Source organism: Mizuhopecten yessoensis, unplaced genomic scaffold, assembly GCF_002113885.1.
Source record: "Mizuhopecten yessoensis strain PY_sf001 unplaced genomic scaffold, ASM211388v2 scaffold1171, whole genome shotgun sequence".
Classification (NCBI taxonomy): Eukaryota; Metazoa; Mollusca; class Bivalvia; order Pectinida; family Pectinidae; genus Mizuhopecten; species Mizuhopecten yessoensis.
This window is the reverse complement of record NW_018403913.1, coordinates 194,470-218,331: the sequence shown is the minus strand read 5'-3', so window position 1 is coordinate 218,331 and position 23,862 is coordinate 194,470. Positions and strand designations below refer to the sequence as shown.

General features: G+C 38.1%; 1 protein-coding gene across 4 annotated transcripts in view; it reads right to left on the bottom strand.

Annotated features, from left to right (window-relative positions):
• LOC110457795 (glutamate receptor-interacting protein 1-like) overlaps positions 1-23,862 on the bottom strand; it is a 48,324-nt gene that overhangs the window by 10,000 nt on the left and 14,462 nt on the right. Inside the window, exons 1-13 of one of the 4 annotated variants that reach the window (XM_021509212.1) lie at positions 21,322-21,650; positions 18,974-19,030; positions 16,256-16,327; positions 13,124-13,187; positions 10,124-10,269; positions 7,818-7,980; positions 7,498-7,643; positions 6,917-7,064; positions 6,018-6,217; positions 5,142-5,336; positions 4,197-4,383; positions 3,570-3,709; positions 125-202 (exon numbers count right to left, since the gene is read on the bottom strand). In XM_021509212.1, coding sequence (XP_021364887.1) covers positions 125-202; positions 3,570-3,709; positions 4,197-4,383; positions 5,142-5,336; positions 6,018-6,217; positions 6,917-7,064; positions 7,498-7,643; positions 7,818-7,980; positions 10,124-10,269; positions 13,124-13,187; positions 16,256-16,327; positions 18,974-19,030; positions 21,322-21,367 — 1,642 coding nt within the window. In that variant the 5' untranslated portion in view covers positions 21,368-21,650. Of the gene's footprint in view, positions 1-124; positions 203-3,569; positions 3,710-4,196; positions 4,384-5,141; positions 5,337-6,017; positions 6,218-6,916; positions 7,065-7,497; positions 7,644-7,817; positions 7,981-10,123; positions 10,270-13,123; positions 13,188-16,255; positions 16,328-18,973; positions 19,031-21,321; positions 21,651-23,862 lie in introns of those variants that run through there. The other 3 variants (XM_021509202.1, XM_021509230.1, XM_021509223.1) reach the window with 3 other exon arrangements.

The following is a 23,862-nucleotide window of genomic DNA, read 5'->3' as shown; positions in this document are numbered from 1 at the left end:
ATACATTTTTAGTATTTTCTATAATGTACAAATTTCATTAGTAATATTCAAAGTACTAGCTACAAAGTAGTGAATATCTATCCTGCTGGAGCTGTGATGGATGTGTGTGACAGAAAAAACTTACTACTCATGGTAATCCCGACACCTCCAGTGGGGTAGGGAAGCTTCACCACAAACGTACCAGAACTGGGCATCACCGACTCTGTAATGTCAATAATACATTTACAGTACCAGAACTGGGCATCACCGACTCTGTAACATCAATAATACATTTACAGTACCAGAACTGGGCATCACCGACTCTGTAATGTCAATAATACATTTACAGTACCAGAACTGGGCATCACCGACTCTGTAATGTCAATAATACATTTACAGTACCAGAACTGGGCATCACCGACTCTGTAATGTCAATAATACATTTACAGTACCAGAACTGGGCATCACCGACTCTGTAATGTCAATAATACATTTACAGTACCAGAACTGGGCATCACCGACTCTGTAATGTCAATAATACATTTACAGTACCAGAACTGGGCATCACCGACTCTGTAATGTCAATAATACATTTACAGTACCAGAACTGGGCATCACCGACTCTGTAATGTCAATAATACATTTACAGTACCAGAACTGGGCATCACCGACTCTGTAATGTCAATAATACATTTACAGTACCAGAACTGGGCATCACCGACTCTGTAATGTCAATAATACATTTACAGTACCAGAACTGGGCATCACCGACTCTGTAATGTCAATAATACATTTACAGTACCAGAACTGGGCATCACCGACTCTGTAATGTCAATAATACATTTACAGTACCAGAACTGGGCATCACCGACTCTGTAATGTCAATAATACATTTACAGTACCAGAACTGGGCATCACCGACTCTGTAATGTCAATAATACATTTACAGTACCAGAACTGGGCATCACCGACTCTGTAATGTCAATAATACATTTACAGTACCAGAACTGGGCATCACCGACTCTGTAATGTCAATAATACATTTACAGTACCAGAACTGGGCATCACCGACTCTGTAATGTCAATAATACATTTACAGTACCAGAACTGGGCATCACCGACTCTGTAATGTCAATAATACATTTACAGTACCAGAACTGGGCATCACCGACTCTGTAATGTCAATAATACATTTACAGTACCAGAACTGGGCATCACCGACTCTGTAATGTCAATAATACATTTACAGTACCAGAACTGGGCATCACCGACTCTGTAATGTCAATAATACATTTACAGTACCAGAACTGGGCATCACCGACTCTGTAATGTCAATAATACATTTACAGTACCAGAACTGGGCATCACCGACTCTGTAATGTCAATAATACATTTACAGTACCAGAACTGGGCATCACCGACTCTGTAATGTCAATAATACATTTACAGTACCAGAACTGGGCATCACCGACTCTGTAATGTCAATAATACATTTACAGTACCAGAACTGGGCATCACCGACTCTGTAATGTCAATAATACATTTACAGTACCAGAACTGGGCATCACCGACTCTGTAATGTCAATAATACATTTACAGTACCAGAACTGGGCATCACCGACTCTGTAATGTCAATAATACATTTACAGTACCAGAACTGGGCATCACCGACTCTGTAATGTCAATAATACATTTACAGTACCAGAACTGGGCATCACCGACTCTGTAATGTCAATAATACATTTACAGTACCAGAACTGGGCATCACCGACTCTGTAATGTCAATAATACATTTACAGTACCAGAACTGGGCATCACCGACTCTGTAATGTCAATAATACATTTACAGTACCAGAACTGGGCATCACCGACTCTGTAATGTCAATAATACATTTACAGTACCAGAACTGGGCATCACCGACTCTGTAATGTCAATAATACATTTACAGTACCAGAACTGGGCATCACCGACTCTGTAATGTCAATAATACATTTACAGTACCAGAACTGGGCATCACCGACTCTGTAATGTCAATAATACATTTACAGTACCAGAACTGGGCATCACCGACTCTGTAATGTCAATAATACATTTACAGTACCAGAACTGGGCATCACCGACTCTGTAATGTCAATAATACATTTACAGTACCAGAACTGGGCATCACCGACTCTGTAATGTCAATAATACATTTACAGTACCAGAACTGGGCATCACCGACTCTGTAATGTCAATAATACATTTACAGTACCAGAACTGGGCATCACCGACTCTGTAATGTCAATAATACATTTACAGTACCAGAACTGGGCATCACCGACTCTGTAATGTCAATAATACATTTACAGTACCAGAACTGGGCATCACCGACTCTGTAATGTCAATAATACATTTACAGTACCAGAACTGGGCATCACCGACTCTGTAATGTCAATAATACATTTACAGTACCAGAACTGGGCATCACCGACTCTGTAATGTCAATAATACATTTACAGTACCAGAACTGGGCATCACCGACTCTGTAATGTCAATAATACATTTACAGTACCAGAACTGGGCATCACCGACTCTGTAATGTCAATAATACATTTACAGTACCAGAACTGGGCATCACCGACTCTGTAATGTCAATAATACATTTACAGTACCAGAACTGGGCATCACCGACTCTGTAATGTCAATAATACATTTACAGTACCAGAACTGGGCATCACCGACTCTGTAATGTCAATAATACATTTACAGTACCAGAACTGGGCATCACCGACTCTGTAATGTCAATAATACATTTACAGTACCAGAACTGGGCATCACCGACTCTGTAATGTCAATAATACATTTACAGTACCAGAACTGGGCATCACCGACTCTGTAATGTCAATAATACATTTACAGTACCAGAACTGGGCATCACCGACTCTGTAATGTCAATAATACATTTACAGTACCAGAACTGGGCATCACCGACTCTGTAATGTCAATAATACATTTACAGTACCAGAACTGGGCATCACCGACTCTGTAATGTCAATAATACATTTACAGTACCAGAACTGGGCATCACCGACTCTGTAATGTCAATAATACATTTACAGTACCAGAACTGGGCATCACCGACTCTGTAATGTCAATAATACATTTACAGTACCAGAACTGGGCATCACCGACTCTGTAATGTCAATAATACATTTACAGTACCAGAACTGGGCATCACCGACTCTGTAATGTCAATAATACATTTACAGTACCAGAACTGGGCATCACCGACTCTGTAATGTCAATAATACATTTACAGTACCAGAACTGGGCATCACCGACTCTGTAATGTCAATAATACATTTACAGTACCAGAACTGGGCATCACCGACTCTGTAATGTCAATAATACATTTACAGTACCAGAACTGGGCATCACCGACTCTGTAATGTCAATAATACATTTACAGTACCAGAACTGAGTGAGTATCACCCACATCAGCTAGATCAACAGTAACCAGAAACTCTACGGAAATTGAGTAGAGTGGTTTATGCATTTTCATAATCAAACGAGGGAAATATTTGGTAAACTCCACAATGATGCTACGTACCTGTGATGTCAAACTCCACCTCCAGCTCAGTACTGAGTTTGGGCTGTCTGAGGACACGGCTCACCTCCTCTAAGCTACAATCACATGTGTCCTTCCCATTGACAGATAGCACTCGGTCTCCCTCCTGTAACAGGCCACACCTACAACACAAGGTTACAATGATGTAGGGTTAGGAACCTGAATAAAGTATTTCAAATTCATTTTCGTTATATCAAAAACAAACTAGAAATGTATCTTTAAGAAGAGGATGCCCTGCTCCTACATTTATGAACTAAAGCAAGTTCACATATGCAAAGGCAAAAGGTCAAGAATTGCAAAAGCTTAACAAAGGTCACAAAGTTCAAGGTCATCAAAATGTTAACAAACATAAGCATGTGAAGATGCATGACTGTAGTTGCAGGACTTTAATTTCTCAGTAACTCAACTAAATAAAAATATTATATAAACATACAGAAGAGTAACACTATATGCCCAACCCAATTTGGTACCAAGGGGTAAAAATACATCGATAAGTAATTTCAGAGAAATATTTTCTTAAAAGTGTCTTTCACCTAATGAATATGTTGGTATACTGTTGATGGCAGAGAGTGAATATGGGATTAGTCAAAAAGCAGGAACTATACTTACCTCTCTGCTACACTGCCCAGCTGTAAACACGACACCACTGGGAAATCATCAAGGACGGTATGGTCGCTGTTACCAGTGACGATCATCCCTAGTCCACGGTAGTCCCCCTTCAAATTGACCGTTAATGTCTCTGAGTGGCATACCTGGTTACTGACCATCATAGATGTTGTCGCTGATGATATAGACACTGGTTAAAACAGAAGAGAAACATCACTAAAAAAAAAATTACTTTTACTTCATGATTTTTTTTTAACTTTAATCCACATAGGTACAACCAATGCTCTCAAATTTGGGAACTACATTTTTCTAAATCCTTATTAGAATGGGCTCAAAAGCTAATTGAGTCATGAGTTCAAAATGTTCGGCAACATATTTGCAAATGTTTTGAAATGTGACTTCATCAAATTTTCATTTTGGTCAATCATTATGGAGGTAAGATGATATGGCAATTATACCCTCAGGCAGAATTTCCATTTCCTGCGAACTTTATGTATGATAAAATACATTAATAATTTACAAATAAAATTTTGAAATGCCAATATTTTTTCGCTGCCACCAGCTCTAAGAGATTGCACTGTCAGTTATTTCAGAATTTTACTTCAAAGCTGTTCAGAATGATTTTTTTCTAAGATTAAGTTTGAATATTGAGAATTGCTATGATTCATTACTTCAATGTACTGGTCTATTTCTAGCAGTATCAAAAAATATTTTGGATAACATGCCAAGGCTTATATTTGAAAATTACGCAAGTGTCTCATATATCAAGCAGAATAGATTTATCACTGAATACATGAAATTGCAAAAATATCATGCAAGATGATATACTTTGTTTAACTCATTCACCCCTCAAGACACAATTGAACCCTTCCAACTCAAAGGTTGGAATAGTTCATTATGAAATTTCAGGGGTGAATGAGTTAATATAAGAAACGAAAGGATACTCACTACAAGAGCTAGGTTTTTTGCTCCCCCTTACAAGGGCAGCTTGTTTCCTTCCTGACATTTTCAATGTACCTGACCCACAAGGAAAGGACAACATGCTGGATGCTATGGGATGCTTACTGCCGAACCCTACAGGAGTGGAGAAGGATGATGGGATAGCAGGGAAGGAGGATGCGGCAGCTAGATGAGAATTTCTTACTGTAAGAGAAATGAGGCTGAGTGAGGATAATGTAGAAATAGACATGAGGCCACGATAAGGCAAGAGAACATCATGCTGAAACAACATATAAATTTGTATCATCTAAAACCTTTTTTTTTTTTTTTTGCAAAATACTTATTTTGACAATTTGACTTCAAACACAACTGATTCATGAAGACAGAAAGTTGCAAATTGAACACGGAAAGATATGTTGCCATTTGCTGGAATAATTTTTTACTCAAACATTAAATTACGAATTTACTCACAACTTAACCCAAAACTTAAGTTATATCTGATTATCAAGCCCCAATTATCAGAACTTTCAATAGTTTGAACCTCAGATGTGTCCAATTAATTACTTCCAATAATGCTGTGTGACCCATTATCCGAACAACTGCCTATCTGAACCATTTATATGTCTAATGTTTGGTTTGGATAATCAGTTCTCAACTGTATTTATCTTGTAAAATATTTACTTGTGATTACTTGAGTATATAAATAAAATTGTAATACTTCGAAATCCAAAAAGTTCATAAACTAAACATATTCCATTCTGTCAGAAGTTGTGAGAAATGTGCTATTTTCATTGAGTAAACAAGTTTTTCTGTTTTTCTGTACATGTACATGGGGCTGAGAACATGCTTTTTATACTGATGATTTGGCTTGCCTTGTACACATACCAGGATTAGAAAACATGCCATTTTTACTGAGGATGTCTCGGGAATTTTGTTGCTGGACGACCCTGACCGGCAGTATCTCCAGCTTCACCACATCCTCTGTACTATTCCGCAGTAGCTGCGTCGCCTCTGCTATTGACATGTGTTCCACTGTGGCACCGTCTATTGACAGGATCAGGTCCCCAATATTTAGTGCTCCACATCTAAAAAAGAATGAATAAATATGCTACCAACACATATATGTAAGTTATACTTTTGCATTAAGAAATTTGTATTGTTCTATGAACCAATTGACAAATTAAGTCATTTAGGGCCAAGCATTAAGAAATACATTTCCCTATACTATCGATCGTTTCCTTTTTAGCGAGATATACATTTTCCCTGTAACAGGGAAGGAGAATCTATCACAATTTCAAGTGTATCACAACTTTCAGTCTATCACAATTTTAAGTCAATTTCAAGTCTATCACAATTTTAAGTCCATCACAATTTCAAGTCTATCACAATTTTAAGTCCATCACAATTTCAAGTCTATCACAATTTTAAGTCTATCACAATTTCAAGTCCATCACAATTTCAAGTCTATCATAATTTCAAGTCTATCACAATTTTAAATCTATCACAATTTCAAGTCTATCACAATTTTAAGTCTATCATAATTTAAAGTCTATCACAATTTCAAGTCTATCACAATTTTAAGTCTATCACAACTTTCAGTCTATCACAATTTTAAGTTAATTTCAAGTCTATCACAATTTCAAGGATCTTGTGAATAGTGTGTAACTCATGTCCTTTTTAACTAGGGAACGGTTCTTTTGATATAAATGCTTCAATAATTTGTTAATGTCCGCTGCTGTCAAAAAGTGGAACTTGTAGAAGAATTGGTGTAAGGGAGGAAGTACCTGTCTGCTATAGACATGGGCTGCATGTTGTCTATACAAAGACACCAGCGCCCCTGATGGGAGGCCTGAGTGAGAGCGATCCCCAGTGTCACGCCAGGCAGCTTGTCTATCTCCACCAGTAGGGCACCTAGTGCATTCTTTACTGCATCTAATAAAACAAAATCATGTACTTAAAGACAAGTTCTTATAATTTGCCATGATCGTGTAAAGATCAGAAAACAGATACAGACTGTACCTGGTATTATAACTGGATTGGTATTTTGCTCTAAATCTCAGCAAAATAGATCATAATATGAATTTTCCAAAAATATTTTCAACTTTCATTAGGATTGAGATGAACACAGAATTTGAATCTAACAAGAATATGGCACACATACATGGCCAAAGGAATCACAGCATTTTACAATTGTGTGAAATCTTACCTCTGACCTTGATTACCTACCTATCATAACATACATACACATCAGACTCCATGACCTTATTCAATCTGAAAGATATGCCATTCTTTCTGGGGAAGGTTATCTCTTAACCATATTGCTTTAAGGACAAGATCACCTCTAAATGACCTTGACCTCACTTACCCATGACCGACACATCATACTCGAAGGTGAAGGTCACCTCCTGACCACACTGCTGTACGAACATGTTGACCTCTGACAGGGTGAAGTGGGCCACGTTGTACTCATTAATGGCCACAATCCTGTCTCCAATCTTTATAGATCCCTCCCTGGAAAATAAAACATACAAGTGGAATGTGGAAAATTGGAAATTCATAAGGGGGAGACAACCCGTTCATAAATTATAGGTATAATATGGACAGGTTACTGCAAATCATTTTGTGAGATGTCTGTTTCTGCGAAGATGTAAATAAGTAAATTGATCCGTAGTCATATCTTATTACCTGTCTGCAGGTCCACCTCCTCTGATGTGAGTGACAGTTAGGGGGCGGATCTTCGCCTGTTTTTCATGGTAACCTCCCCTCAATGTAAAACCAAAACTCTGACCCTCCTTTTCTAGGGTGATATTACTCTGCTTCCAGCTGACAGCGAAGGAGTCTGAAATGGCTGTAAGTCAAGGTTTCATTACAACAAAGATTGGAACATTCAGGATAATTATAAATACATTCATTACAGGAAAATCTAAATCTCTATTTCATAACCACCAAACTTCTCTACTTCTTTCCATCAAGCTTACCTCTTGACTACCCATCAAGTCTAGGTCTTTATTGCTTATAATTCTAGGTCTATACTTCCTATAATCCTAAGTCTCTGATTCCTACCTAACTTTACTTTTTATCCACCAAGCTTAGAGTTAGGTCTCTATTTTGTTTTCATCAATCAAGTATCTTTATTTCTTACCCATCAATCACATTTCCCTTAACCTTATCTACAAGTATGTATCTCTATTTCTTATCCAAGTCTATATATGCTATTCAATACACTACCGGTAAACTTTTACATTAAGTCCCTTTCCTATTGCCAAACTTATCTTTATTGACTATTTCCCACCAAAAATATTTACCAAGCTTTTATCTCCATTTCATATCCATCTAGTTAATCTCTCTGTAACCTTTCCACCAAAACAGTCAATCTCACATATTCCTATCCACAATCTATGGTTCACCAAGCCTAGGTTTCTATTTCATATTCACCCGGACAGACATGTCTTTATTCACCATCACTATGCAACAACTGCTATCTCTATATTTCCTTCTAACAGTACAAGCCTACATCAGTTTCCGATCCAGGAATCCTTATTCAGTATCTATTTTATATCCATCAAGTATTAACTCTCTATTTACTGCCCACCTCTAGCACCACATGTACTTACTATTATCAGGTAGTTGGTACTCCACCTGCAGCACCACATGTACTTACTATTATCAGGTAGTTTGTATTCCACCTCCACCACCACATGTACTTACTATCATCAGGTAGTTGGTACTCCACCACCAGCACCACATGTACTTACTATTATCAGGTAGTTGGTACTCTAGCACCACATGTACTTATTATTATCAGGTAGTTGGTACTCCACCTCCAGCACCACATGTACTTACTATTATCAGGTAGTTGGTACTTCACCTCCACCACCACATGTACTTACTATTATCAGGTAGGTGGTACTCCACCTCCAACACCACATGTACTTACTATTATCAGGTAGGTGGTACTCCACGTCCAGCACCACATAAACTTACTATTATCAGGTAGGTGGTACTCCACCTCCACCACCACATGTACTTACTATTATCAGGGAGTTGGTACTCCACCTCCACCACCACATGTACTTACTATTATCAGGTAGTTGGTACTACACCTCCACCACCACATGTACTTATTATTATCAGGTAGTTGGTACTCCACCTCCACCACCACATGTACTTATTATTATCAGGTAGTTGGTACTCCACCTCCAGCACCACATGTACTTCCTATTATCAGGTAGTTGGTACTCCGCCTCCACCACCACATGTACTTATTATTATCAGGTAGTTGGTACTCCACCTCCAGCACCACATATACTTACTATTATCAGGTAGTTGGTCCTCCAGCACCACATGTACTTACTATTATCAGGGAGTTGGTACTCCACCTCCACCACCACATGTACTTATTATTATCAGGTAGTTGGTACTCCACCTCCACCATCACATGTACTTACTATTATCAGGTGGTTGGTACTCCACCTCCACCACCACATGTACTTACTATTATCAGGGAGTTGGTACTCCACCTCCACCACCACATGTACTTATTATTATCAGGTAGTTGGTACTCCACCTCCAGCACCACATATACTTACTATTATCAGGTAGTTGGTCCTCCAGCACCACATGTACTTACTATTATCAGGGAGGTGGTACTCCACCACCACATGTACTTACTATTATCAGGTAGGTGGTACTCCACCTCCAGCACCACATATACTTACTATTATCAGGTAGGTGGTACTCCACCACCACATGTACTTACTATTATCAGGTAGGTTGTACTCCACCACCACATGTACTTGCTATTATCAGGTAGTTGGTACTTCATCTCCACCACCACATGTACTTGCTATTATCAGGTAGTTGGTACTACACCTCCACCACCACATGTACTTGCTATTATCAGGTAGTTGGTACTCCACCACCTCCACCACCACATGTTCTTATTATTATCAGGTAGTTGGTACTCAACCACCAGCACCACATGTACTTACTATTATCAGGTAGTTGGTACTCCACCTCCAGCAGAACTTGCTCGCCGACATTACGTAGGAGACTAATGATCTCATCATGTTTCATGTCCACCGTCTTAATTCCATTGACTGACAGGATGTAGTCCCCAATCTCCAGACAGTCAGACCTGCAACGTTAACATATGCATCGTCACTTTGACAGAGTTATGTCCCTTCAGGTACATTTATACTGCAAGCCTAAGAAACTAGACCACTGTCAGGTCAGCAATGACCCTTCCATGTGCTTGACCATACATGTCCCTCCTCATGGCCAAGCAGAAGCCAAAGCAATCATTTTAGGTTTCCATTTACTGGTTATGAGGCACTAACACATATGAAATACAAAAACACCTACTACCATCAAGTAAGACACAACAGAAATTACAGCTTGAGAAGTCCTGGCCATGCAGAAGCCATGGTGGCCATCTTGGATTATGGGATCCTTATTCATTCAATTTCCATTAAGTATTACATGCATGAATCAATTTGTATAAATAGAACAAAGCTATTTCAATACATTGTATATGTCTCAGCCAATTAGAGGCAATCAATAGTGTCCATCTTAGATTTCACATTCTGGGAAATATGGCGTTAGTAACAAAGGATATCAGTAGAGGCACACCAATTTATTTTTGACAGTTTACCTATCTGTCCCAATCCCTGTTCTAATTTAATTAAGTTACAGTGACCTTCACATTTTTTTTACGCATAAATGTATACCCCTGATTTTTTTTTTAGAAATTTTAGATTTCTGGATTCTGATATTATCTCTGAAAACAAAAGTATGGATGGAGAGACAGATGAGCACACTAACAGAGGGACAGACACTGTGATTACTATGAGGTATCCACACACTAACAGAGGGACAGACACTGATTACTATGAGGTATCCACACACTAACAGAGGGACAGACACTGTGATTACTATAACGTATCCACACACTAACAGAGGGACACACACTGTGATTACTATGAGGTATCCACACACCAACAGAGGGAAAGACACTGTGATTACTGAGGTATCCACACACAAACAGAGGGACAGACACTGTGATTACTATGAGGTATCCACACACTAACAGAGGGACAGACACTGTGATTACTATGAGGTATCCACACACTAACAGAGGGACAGACACTGTGATTACTATGAGGTATCCACACACTAACAGAGGGACAGACACTGTGATTACTATGAGGTATCCACACACTAACAGAGGGACAGACACTGTGATTACTATGAGGTATCCACACACTAACAGAGGGACAGACACTGTGATTACTATGAGGTATCCACACACTAACAGAGGGACAGACACTGTGATTACTATGAGGTATCCACACACTAACAGAGGGACAGACACTGTGATTACTATGAGGTATCCACACACTAACAGAGGGACAGACACTGTGATTACTATGAGGTATCCACACACTAACAGAGGGACAGACACTGTGATTACTATGAGGTATCCACACACTAACAGAGGGACAGACACTGTGATTACTATGAGGTATCCACACACTAACAGAGGGACAGACACTGTGATTACTATGAGGTATCCACACACTAACAGAGGGACAGACACTGTGATTACTATGAGGTATCCACACACTAACAGAGGGACAGACACTGTGATTACTATGAGGTATCCACACACTAACAGAGGGACAGACACTGTGATTACTATGAGGTATCCACACACTAACAGAGGGACAGACACTGTGATTACTATGAGGTATCCACACACTAACAGAGGGACAGACACTGTGATTACTATGAGGTATCCACACACTAACAGAGGGACAGACACTGTGATTACTATGAGGTATCCACACACTAACAGAGGGACAGACACTGTGATTACTATGAGGTATCCACACACTAACAGAGGGACAGACACTGTGATTACTATGAGGTATCCACACACTAACAGAGGGACAGACACTGTGATTACTATGAGGTATCCACACACTAACAGAGGGACAGACACTGTGATTACTATGAGGTATCCACACACTAACAGAGGGACAGACACTGTGATTACTATGAGGTATCCACACACTAACAGAGGGACAGACACTGTGATTACTATGAGGTATCCACACACTAACAGAGGGACAGACACTGTGATTACTATGAGGTATCCACACACTAACAGAGGGACAGACACTGTGATTACTATGAGGTATCCACACACTAACAGAGGGACAGACACTGTGATTACTATGAGGTATCCACACACTAACAGAGGGACAGACACTGTGATTACTATGAGGTATCCACACACTAACAGAGGGACAGACACTGTGATTACTATGAGGTATCCACACACTAACAGAGGGACAGACACTGTGATTACTATGAGGTATCCACACACTAACAGAGGGACAGACACTGTGATTACTATGAGGTATCCACACACTAACAGAGGGACAGACACTGTGATTACTATGAGGTATCCACACACTAACAGAGGGACAGACACTGTGATTACTATGAGGTATCCACACACTAACAGAGGGACAGACACTGTGATTACTATGAGGTATCCACACACTAACAGAGGGACAGACACTGTGATTACTATGAGGTATCCACACACTAACAGAGAGACAGACATTGTGATTACTATGAGGTATCCACACACTAACAGAGAGACAGACACTGTGATTACTATGAGGTATCCACACACCAACAGAGGGAAAGACACTGTGATTACTATGAGGTATCCACACACCAACAGAGGGACAGACACTGTGATTACTATGAGGTATCCACAACTCTGATGCAGAGCTCTTATCCAATGTTTGTATCATGTTCTTAACAACCTAGCAATACAAAATGTCATCAATGCCAAGAAATAATGTTCCTACCAATGAATCAAATCAGTATTGTTGAACTATTAAATACAATACATACACACCTGACTTTACAAATGGATCCTGTTTTATTGTCTCATCATATTTACATACACTTACCTGTAAGCTATACCCCCTGGTTTCAGATTGGAGATTTGTGCTCGGAGATTTTTGTCTACTCCACCTATGAAAAATAAAAATAATTCAACAATGCCGATTATAGGCACAAGAAACTTAATAAAGTTCTATCAACATTTTATGTTTTTTCTTATTTTGTCCTATTTCTTTCTTTACAGTATAAATCATTTGAGGTTGGTCAGACATATCATTTATCACACCCAGTAAACATCAAGTCAACACTACACCACAGAGACATAAAAACAGAACATCCAAAACTCATCACTGAGACTTTCTTATCTCAATACCCAATATACAATAATTGTAGTCTGTTAAACTTTGACCTCTGTCTGGGAATGGTGGGGAGGGCACCTGATGGTGGTGTTGGTTGTTGAGATTGTGGTGAATGAGGTTAAAAGTATGATAACATCGACACAATCTTTTATTACATCATCAAAACCACTTCCTCTCGACAAGTTAAGGGAAGTGATGCAATAACACATTCAATAAGGAAACAATGTAAAATGTTACACCTAGGATTTAAACAAATTCCAACATCTAAGTGTCTTGATATCATTTCAGGAAAAGTGGTTCTTAGTAGATAATAAATCAGAGTGATGGGTACCGGTATGTACAAAAGGAAAGATTTCAAAATCAAGACCTGGATGAAATCCCCGCCAGACTGTTTTCTTATGACAGCTATGCAGCAAAGGCAGGATCACTTAAACACTCATCTTACATCTAATTTGACACAATCTTAGAAGTACATTATAGCTATCAGGTGGGACGTCAAACCAAGACAGGAACATAGGGGAACCAGCATCGGTATCTGTCTGAGGGCAGGCTGGGAGAAGCATCTAGTGTAGAGTGGGCCAATGTAACTACATGTACACATTACAAGGGCTGGCAAAGATCTACAGTGATTGACAAGCGACTTTAGTGTTACCACCTGTATAAGCCTGCCACAGGAAAACAGGAAAAACACAAAGTACCGAGACATTGTTATTTTCCCCTAATAACATGTAGTGTCTTTGAGTTTTTCAGCAGGCAAACCAGGGGGCAAAAAAGTAAATTTGACAGGGGATGATGAAAATCCATCTAAGCTGGTGTTTATACCTGATTGCAACTGTCTGTTGTACAAAGCGTTCCACACTTTAAACAAACTTCTGACAAGTAATTCCCCACCCAAACAATACCTCTTCCTGCCACTTGTTTAATGTTTAATATACTGAGAAAAATGTTCTCGTTGAACTTTAAAACTGATAAAAACAATCTGTATACACCAAGTCTGGTGTGTAACCTTTACAGAGGGACCTTTAAAATCCAGATTGTACTGACATGTATCGGGAAAACTAACTTTCTAGATATAAGAGAATGATTCAAATATCTCTCCAGGAGAGATACGCTAACTTTTTGCAAGATAGTGTAAGACTCTTTCATGCCCAGGGTTGTAGGATTAGGGAAATTCCACCGGAGAGGTTTTCAAATTTGAAAATCCTGAGGGATTTGTAGCCCTTCATCTCAGTATTCTATTGGGCATATTTATCACCCTAGGCCTTTTGACAGTTGGGAAGAAGTTTTTACAGATTTTAACACAATTGACCCCAGTGACCATAAATGTGGGTCAAGGTAATTCATATTAACAACTTTAGTAGCCCTTCATCCCAACATGCTACTGGCTAGGTATCAGCAGCCTGTGCCTCTTGGTTTTTCAGAAGAATTTATATGAAGATCTTTTAAACATTTGACCCCAGTGACCTAGAAAGTGGGTCAAGGTCAGTCATTTGAACAAACTTTGTAGCCCTTCATCCCAGCACGCTACTGGCTGGAAAATTGTATGCCCATTTACTCTAAACGAAGTGCTGTCCAGGGCCGATATTTATAGACCAACACGTCAAATCTATGTGGCAACAGCTACGATATCTTTCTGGGTTTCCTTCTATACACTGTTAGCTCGTGATTGAAGGAATTTGTATACTAAGCACATAACATGAAAGTAAGATAGCTACTGCTATATAAACATGTTTGACACTCTCTAATCATAGACAATTTTATGATAGTCTATCTTTTCTGGGTAATGAAAGACTTTGGTTGACAACTCATAAGTTACGGTCTAGAAAATAAAACTATGTCACCCTAACATTCTTTCCAATAGCTCAATGGGACTACGTGTACAAAAATGCAATGGCATTGACTTTTTTTGCTAAATTGTCTTCCTGTCCGTATGAATTATAACAATAATGGACAATTTTCTCTTTCAGTGGAACAAACTGACACCACTTAGTGAGCGGAATGTCTAAGTGTTGGTTTGACAACTCGCGCATGAACAGACATCAGTGACATGTGATGAAGCTCTGATAAACAGGGGGTATATTTAACATACGAAGTATACAACAGAACAGAATGGCCCCCAGTTTCATGAATGTCCCTTGACTTAAGAAAATTCTTTAACTTAAGTTTATGCTAAGAAAAGCATTAATGAAGTCAAGCAATTTTCTCATCTTAAAAGACTTTTCCTAAACTCCAATAAAGCTCCGCGAGGGAAAAACTTCACCTCCGGAATTTCCAAAATTTGACAAAAAAATCACGAAATTGGGATTAGCCTGTAATAAAGACTGTGCTGCTGGTTCCCATGTCCAATCATTTTGTCACTAGAAATACACACTAATAGACTTCACAAGTTCACCAACTAATATTTGCCTATTATCATACCTAATTAAATAAACCGTATTAATTATGGCAAGTAGTGAGTACCAAGTACCCTGTATGATGAACCATAGAAGTTGTTAGTAAGTAACAGTGGTTGTGCGTTTTATACAGTTGCATCGATCTTTAAAAATCCTTTTTAACACATATGACCTATGACCCTGAAAGTAGGTCAAGGTTGTTTTTTAGTAAACTTTCTATCCTTTTAACTCAACTATGTTCCAGGCTATGATATAATGATCATGGTTTGACAAATATACATTTGTGGTTATTTAAAAAGAATACCAGGAATACCAGGTATATAAAATCACTTCAGTTGTTGTACCTGTTTCATGTGTTTCATGTAAACTGGCTTGAAAAGGACTTTTCTAGTGAATTTTTCATTTTTTTCTGAATATTTCTACAAGCATATACATTGAACTTCCATACCTGAAATGATAAGTCCCAGTCCAAATCCATCTCTCTTCAGTAACTCAACTGTGGTCACTCCATTGTTGTCATCTGAAATAAACACCAAATAGATCACTATTTGTGTCAAAGCTAAAAAAAGAAGAGACAAATTAACATTTGAAATATATGTAAAATATTCCTCAATATGATATGAATCCTTGACATTTCTCTACCTGTTATGTTTGGAATTTCAGAAAAAGATGTTTCAGTACTTTTAGGTAAAGACAGAAAAAGCTGAAAAATCTTGAAATATCAAATCAGTAAATCACAGGACACAAAGAGCAAACTAAGTACAAGGTTATACCACAACCCAAGAGCCGAAAATCTGATCAAATATCAAAACAACTTTTGGGATGTACTGAAACATCTTGAAGAATTACCAAAACAGCTTGGAACCAAAATGTCTTGTTACCAAAACAAATGAGTACTGAAAAGTCGGTATCCTTATGATATAGATAATATTGCAGGTGTATACTTTGAAAAAAGTTAGTAATGACAATGAAATGAATGTCAATTTATCTACTAGACTAGTGTAGAAAATACAGTATGTGTAAAAGCGATATAAAATTGATTTTTGTCATGTACCTTTGAGCATTACATCAACATTATTGTATTTGGCAAAAACACACTTCACACTGGACACATCTTAGTGCATTTTTCATATACAATTGACCCCTGTAGATCTTAAATTGGACAGTTTTGTTTATATCACTATGACCAATTAAGATCTAATAATAACCTTTTCCAGTTTTATCATTGTGCTAAAAAACTTCATTTTCCTTTTCAAATCAGAGCAAATTACTTTCTGGTTAGGTTCTGTTTTTCATCCACCAGTTACCTTGAAAATAAAAAGTATTGCTCTGTTAAGTATAGACAGAGTGCAGGGTCTGGGACAATGGCCAATATGTGCCTGTACAATGGACTAATTTTGTCCCTCAGGTGGTTGTAATCTGGTACTTCTCCGGCCTGATTAGGCGCTGACAGTTTTATCAGACCTCCCTGCCTTATCACCAGAGTGTACCCAACAACATGGTTACTTTGGTAAGTATCAGGCCCCCGTCGACCTCCAGTTCCATCTCCCCAGTCGAAGGTCCCAGTCTATCTCATACAAATCATGGCTAGCATTGTGTAGGCAACATATCAAAATTCACATTTTCTACAATAATTTGCTTAATTTTTAATATTCTGGGAAATGTAACAAATTTTGCATCCTTTCATCATAACAATTTTCCCAGGATGCCACAGTAAGAATAACTGTACAAACTCAGGCCACAACCATTTTTAAACTGTCAAGGTCATTTATATAAAGACTCATACTCTTCAATAAATGACACCACTTCATGTAAAGCTGGTGTTGTCTCTTAAAACTCAATGAGGGATACAACGAGGCCAATATTCCTGAAACCGTTCTCATGCTCAAGCATGTCACACATCCAAAGCACTTAAATAATGTTCTGCTTCAAGTTTCTCCCAAATTCGTAAACATCATAGGAAAAAATGTGATATATGATTGATTTATCAGCAGAACCAGAAAATGGACTTGAGCACAAAATCTCAGTTGAAGCATGAGTAGACTTCATGAATAGGAGCCCTGATATATTCACAGTTAACCATCATATACAGTAAATCATTCTAGGTATACTGACCCTCTAGTCTTCTGTATATATAGATATGTACCATTCTAGCAATAAATTAACTTCCCTGGCCCTTGGCATCTGGATACACAATATTGTATCAATATTATCTTTCCAAGCAATATATATCTAGATACATCGTGTACTTTTCTTCAGCTATATTGATCAACCTTGCCATTCTAGATACATGCCAGGAATACCATTCTCGCTATATCAGCCACCCCAGCAATAGTGACCTAATGTGGATATCTAAATCTAGATACATTCACGGATACATTGACCTCCCCAGCCATCTAAATCTAGATACATTCACCTCCCCAACCATCTAAATCTAGATACATTAACCACCCCAGTCATCTAAATCTAGATACATTCGCCTCCCCAGCCATCTAAATCGAGATACATTCACAGATACATTAACCTCCCCAGCTATCTAAATCTAGATACATTAACCACCCCAGCCATCTAAATCTAGATACATTCGCCTCCCCAGCCATCTAAATCGAGATACATTCACAGATACATTGACCGCCCCAGCCATCTAAATCTAGATACATTCACAGATACATTGACCTCCCCAGCTATCTAAATCTAGATACATTCACGGATACATTGACCACCCCAGTCATCTAAATCTAGATACATTCACAGATACATTCACCTCCCCAGCCATCTAAATCTAGATACATTCACAGATACATTGACCTCCCCTGTCATCTAAATCTAGATACATTCACAGATACATTGACCTCCCCAGCCATCTAAATCTAGATACATTCAAAGATACATTGACCTCTCCAGCCATCTATATCTAGATACGTACCATTCTAGCTGTATCAACCTCGCCAACCATCTATATCTAGAAATGTACCATTCTAGCTGTATCAACCTCGCCAACCATCTATATCTAGAGACGTACCATTCTAGCTGTATCCACCTCGCCAACCATCTATATCTAGAGACGTACCATTCTAGCTGTATCCACCTCGCCAACCATCTATATCTAGATACGTACCATTCTAGCTGTATCAACCTCACCTGCCATCTATATCTAGATACGTACCATTCAAGTCATTTGCACAATGGCCTCCATTTTCTGCAGCTCTGTACTTTACTTTCTCTAAAAAACATAAAGTGATTGATTTCAGACCAAAGAACACCTTAATATTGAAATTATATTCCAGTACATAATCACAGCACAACATTTACTTTTTCATATTTTCTTCATATCTGAATTCTCACCTTTCCATATCAGATCTGTTGCATCCATTTAAAATCATCTAGGTACTTTATACTAATACTTCAGTACAAACATATATAGAACGTCATCCCATAAAATAGTTAAAATATACATGAACCATGTACGTAAATGAATTCCATGCATTTTCTAAATTCTTCTGCCTATCATTGGCAGGCAAGTACATGTGATTTAATGCATCACAGCAAATCCACATTTCATGCTTTCTCTGAAAGTATTGAAATGGTATATGTCCTCAGATTAAATTTCTGACTTCTGCATGAGTAATTCAAATCAAAATTGACAGTTGATTGGAAGCACTCCATTTTGGCAAACCCACAAATTAAATTACACTAGGAGGCAGTGTAAAAGAGTTGCAATCATATCCCACATACGTCTGTTTGGTAAGATGCTGAAAATAATTCCTTGTAAAATTCACATCAAAGACTGCTTGATAGGGAATCAGTAATTCTTAATTTTTCAAAAAGCTTGACCTTGAACGAAAAGTGCTGATTGAATGTAATTTCTGGTATAAGATGAGATATCCTCTACATCATACCAAACACAAAATAATGTTGCTTTTTTGATAATAATGGGTTTTTTGATAAGGATAAGTTCAGGGTCTCTGGTAAACCAAACTTATCAAACGAGAGCCAAAATGCCTGTTTTAAAAATAGATTATACTGAAAGGGAACTGATAATTATATAGAATAAATTAATGAGTTTCATTAAATGATGCATCATAACACTGAACATACATTAAGATCATAACCTTGAATTTGGAATTGGGACATATAAAAACATCATGATCTTGAAAATGTATAAATATCATGACCTTGAAAATATAATATTATCATGACCTTGAAATTATATAAACATCATGACCTTGAAAATGTTTAAACATCATGACCTTGAAAATATAATAACATCATGACCTTGAAATATTATATAAACATCATGACCTTAAAAATGTATAAACATCATGACCTTGAAGATATATAAACATCATGACCTTAAAAATGTATAAACATCATGACCTTGAAGATATATAAACATCATGACATTCAACACAAATATAAACATAACATTGAAGATATATAAACATGAAGGCCATGAAATACATTAGCATGGCCTTGAACAAGTATAAGTTTGCTGTTTGGAGTTTTATGCCCTCGAAACAAATGTCAAGATGGTGTCCACCAATGATGTCATAACCTGGACACAGTAGCATGGCACTCCACCAGATCACATACTGAGAACTGGGTTAACTTGTCCTCACAGATACCCATTTAGCTGAACATCAAGCATGGGGCATTACATACAAATTTTCACTCAGGCTCAGGACTAGAACTAATAATCTTCCTTGCTTGGGAGAACACTCTCTGATACAATCAACACCAAGGACAAAACCTATAGGTATTATAATTACCAAGTAAGGCATTAGAAAATGAAAGTGGTCCGAACATTGGTCAATTCATGATCAGTATCCCCAAGGGGAAGGCAAAAAAGAGAGGGTTCCCACATACGTTGCCTCTCACAACATGCAGTGGTTAATAGCAGGTATATACTTTTTCTCAATCTTGAACTGCAGGGTGTTGTTGAGCATGTAAGTAAGCCTCATGACAGTGAAAACTGAAGAAAAACCATGTTGTATTATATAGCTATCATTGTATATATCTCAACTCTGGTGCGGTAAAAAGGTAAAGTATGGGGTTGAGTGATATAGCAAGTTTCTGGTGTCCCTTGACCATGCCTATTTCCCTCGGCTTCGCCTCGGGAAATAGACCTGGTCTCGGGACACCAGAAACTTCCTATATCACTCAACCCCATACTTTAACTGTATACTAACATATACTGTAGAACTACCACTGGGTAGTCTGTAATAGTCACATAATAACAGATCATCTCTTTATCTTTCATTCCCTACATCAACGAAGACATACTCTCTAAATCAACCGCAATAGCCTTCACCAGCTATCTCATTACTGTAACTCTTATAACTAATGAGCTTGAAGAGTTGACGTTCCTTTAACAACAATATGACGTCTCAGCATATCCCACCATACTGAGTACAATGTTAACCTCTAAAACGGCTTGAATATAAAGCTAATATGTCAAACCAGTATATTTCATACTATATATATATATCATGTTTGGTGACAATAAACATTTACCTGAGTTGACACCATCCAACCATCTGACAACCTTAGACCTATCCATGCTGCCATCCAGGTGATTCACTGGCTGTAGTTACCAGTATATCTCATAGTGATGTCACTGTAGTGTTTGTGTCCACAGACATGGCACACCTATACCACACCTGTACCGAGACACTTCCACCGAGACACCTCCACAGCTGCTGTGAAGGAATCTGTATTTTAGCTATAGGTATAGTGTTTAATATGATGATATACAATATGTATTAGTCTGCTGTCCGAGGTAGGTCCAGTCCAGGCCAGCTATATACATGTACTAGCCAGTCTGTAGCCTCCAGACAGTTAGGTGTAGATGTGTATATGGTTGACCATGGAGCATCAGTCTTGTCCTCTATAATTGACTGGCAGTAGTAACACACATCCAACACTAATTTATATGCACATAAAATAAACGGTGTCCAGTTTCTGTCCCACAGCAGGTAATCTTATGCTGACACCCCAGAAACAAGAAAACAGTCCAGATCAGGAAACAAAGTGTCCACTCTAAGGGTACAACTGTGTATTGATATACAAGATGTGGCTGGTAGGTCAGTCTGTCCTGGTGCTGCACACATATGGTGGTGGTGTCACAGACAATCAGTCCCAGCTGCTGAGTCAAGTCCACAACCCATGTTTATGGCTCAAGAATGCTGATGTGTATCTCTCTGTACATAACTATAGGCCAGACTGGGCTGTGAGGTCTGCTAATTAAAGTGAAACCAAAGGTGTCAGGTTTCCTATATCTAATTTATTTCACACCATTTACAGACTGGGCTGTAAAGCAGAGGGTGACACTGCCTAACTTACAATGGGTGACAATAGGGACATCACAGTGACATGTTATTCAGTCATAAAATGTACATCTACATGTGTAAATACACGATCTTCTCTAGTATTAAGCACTAAAACCATACTGAAGAAAGTTTTCCAACATCTAATTGTATGATAGCATTATAAAGCTATAGTTGCACCTTAGTGAGTTTCAGAAGTAATTATCAGAACAATGAAAAAGTCCAGCATTCCAGCTCATGGCTGAACCACCTGTGTCAGGTAATTAATTATACAGTGCTTGCTCACCTGGCCAGTATCAAGCCTGATGAATAATGAAATCTGGATAATTGTGTATACATCAGCATTTCAACAGAATAAAATGATCTTTATATAAATTAGTTATCTGATAAACTGTCCAGGCAAAGTTGCTGACATCTATAATATCTGGCCACAGGCATTAGCCACACGTCAGTCAAAACACTATACCCGGTAATATATATTAAACATGTTATGACAGATGAGGTTAGTGCCTGTTATATGGCTTTACAATGTATTTTAAACTGATGATGTTTCAAGTATTTTTGGTACTGATACACTGAACATTAATCTTTATTGAAGGACAACATGGTAATATACATGTAAATCCACAAGTACATCAGTTTATTATAATTTATCAATTTCCCTTCCATTTTAAGATCTGGTTAGTATATGTACTATGTACAAATAGTGGTTCAAATAGTGGTTCTATCATCAGTCAGCTGAATTTCTGTAAAGCACCTTTTTTTTAAACCCTTCCATCTATGAAGAGTATACGATTCTACCATATCTGGATATTGAGAGGATTTTTTTTTTAAATTTTAGTCATTTTGACCCTTTTTGGCCCCGCCTCTTAGGCCCCTGGGGGCTGGGGACCACATAATTCACACTTTTAGTTGGCCTTTGGCCATGGAAGGTTTCAGCAACATTTCATTGAAATTGGTTCAGTGGTTTTGGAGAAGAAGTCGAAAATGTTAATTGTTTATAGACGCACGATGCCTGACAAAAGGCATCACAATAGGTCACTTGAGACTTTGTCATCCAAAATACCACATCCAAAACTGCACTGTGCATGCATGACATGCAGCTATGATGCTATTATACATTATACTTGTTGTAAGAAATTATCTGTTTCATCTGTTCCATGGACCACTGGACAGGGGTTTCATTTGTAGTGATCAGAAACCAGTAATTTCACTGGCTACTAGAATAATGGTAATGGGGCATTGGGGTAATAAAAAATGTACTGAAACTAACTGCCTAACTTTGTGTTGGATACATGCAACTTAAAATCTTACTTAATCCCCTGTCTGGAGGATTAGGTATAAAACATTATTTATCATCTTCTAAGCACAAAATTAAGGCCAAGTTACTTAAGAGATAGAGCGCCTCAGCATCCTCTCCATCTTTGGTTACAACATACAGCCTCCACACTCTCATAAGTAACGAAATCAAGGTACACTAAGACTCCATCACATGCAAGCACATTTGGTAACAATAAGATACAGCCTCCATATTCCGATTAAATCTAATACCAAACAATTTCTACTGTCTCATCGCAATTAGTAACAAAACATATTACAACTTCGCTATTCTATCACATTTATTAACTCATTTACCTCTACAGACCCTACATTCTCATCACATTCAGTAATAACACTATGGTATAACCTCCAAAGTGACACTCTCATCTCATTTAGTGTCAGTAACAAA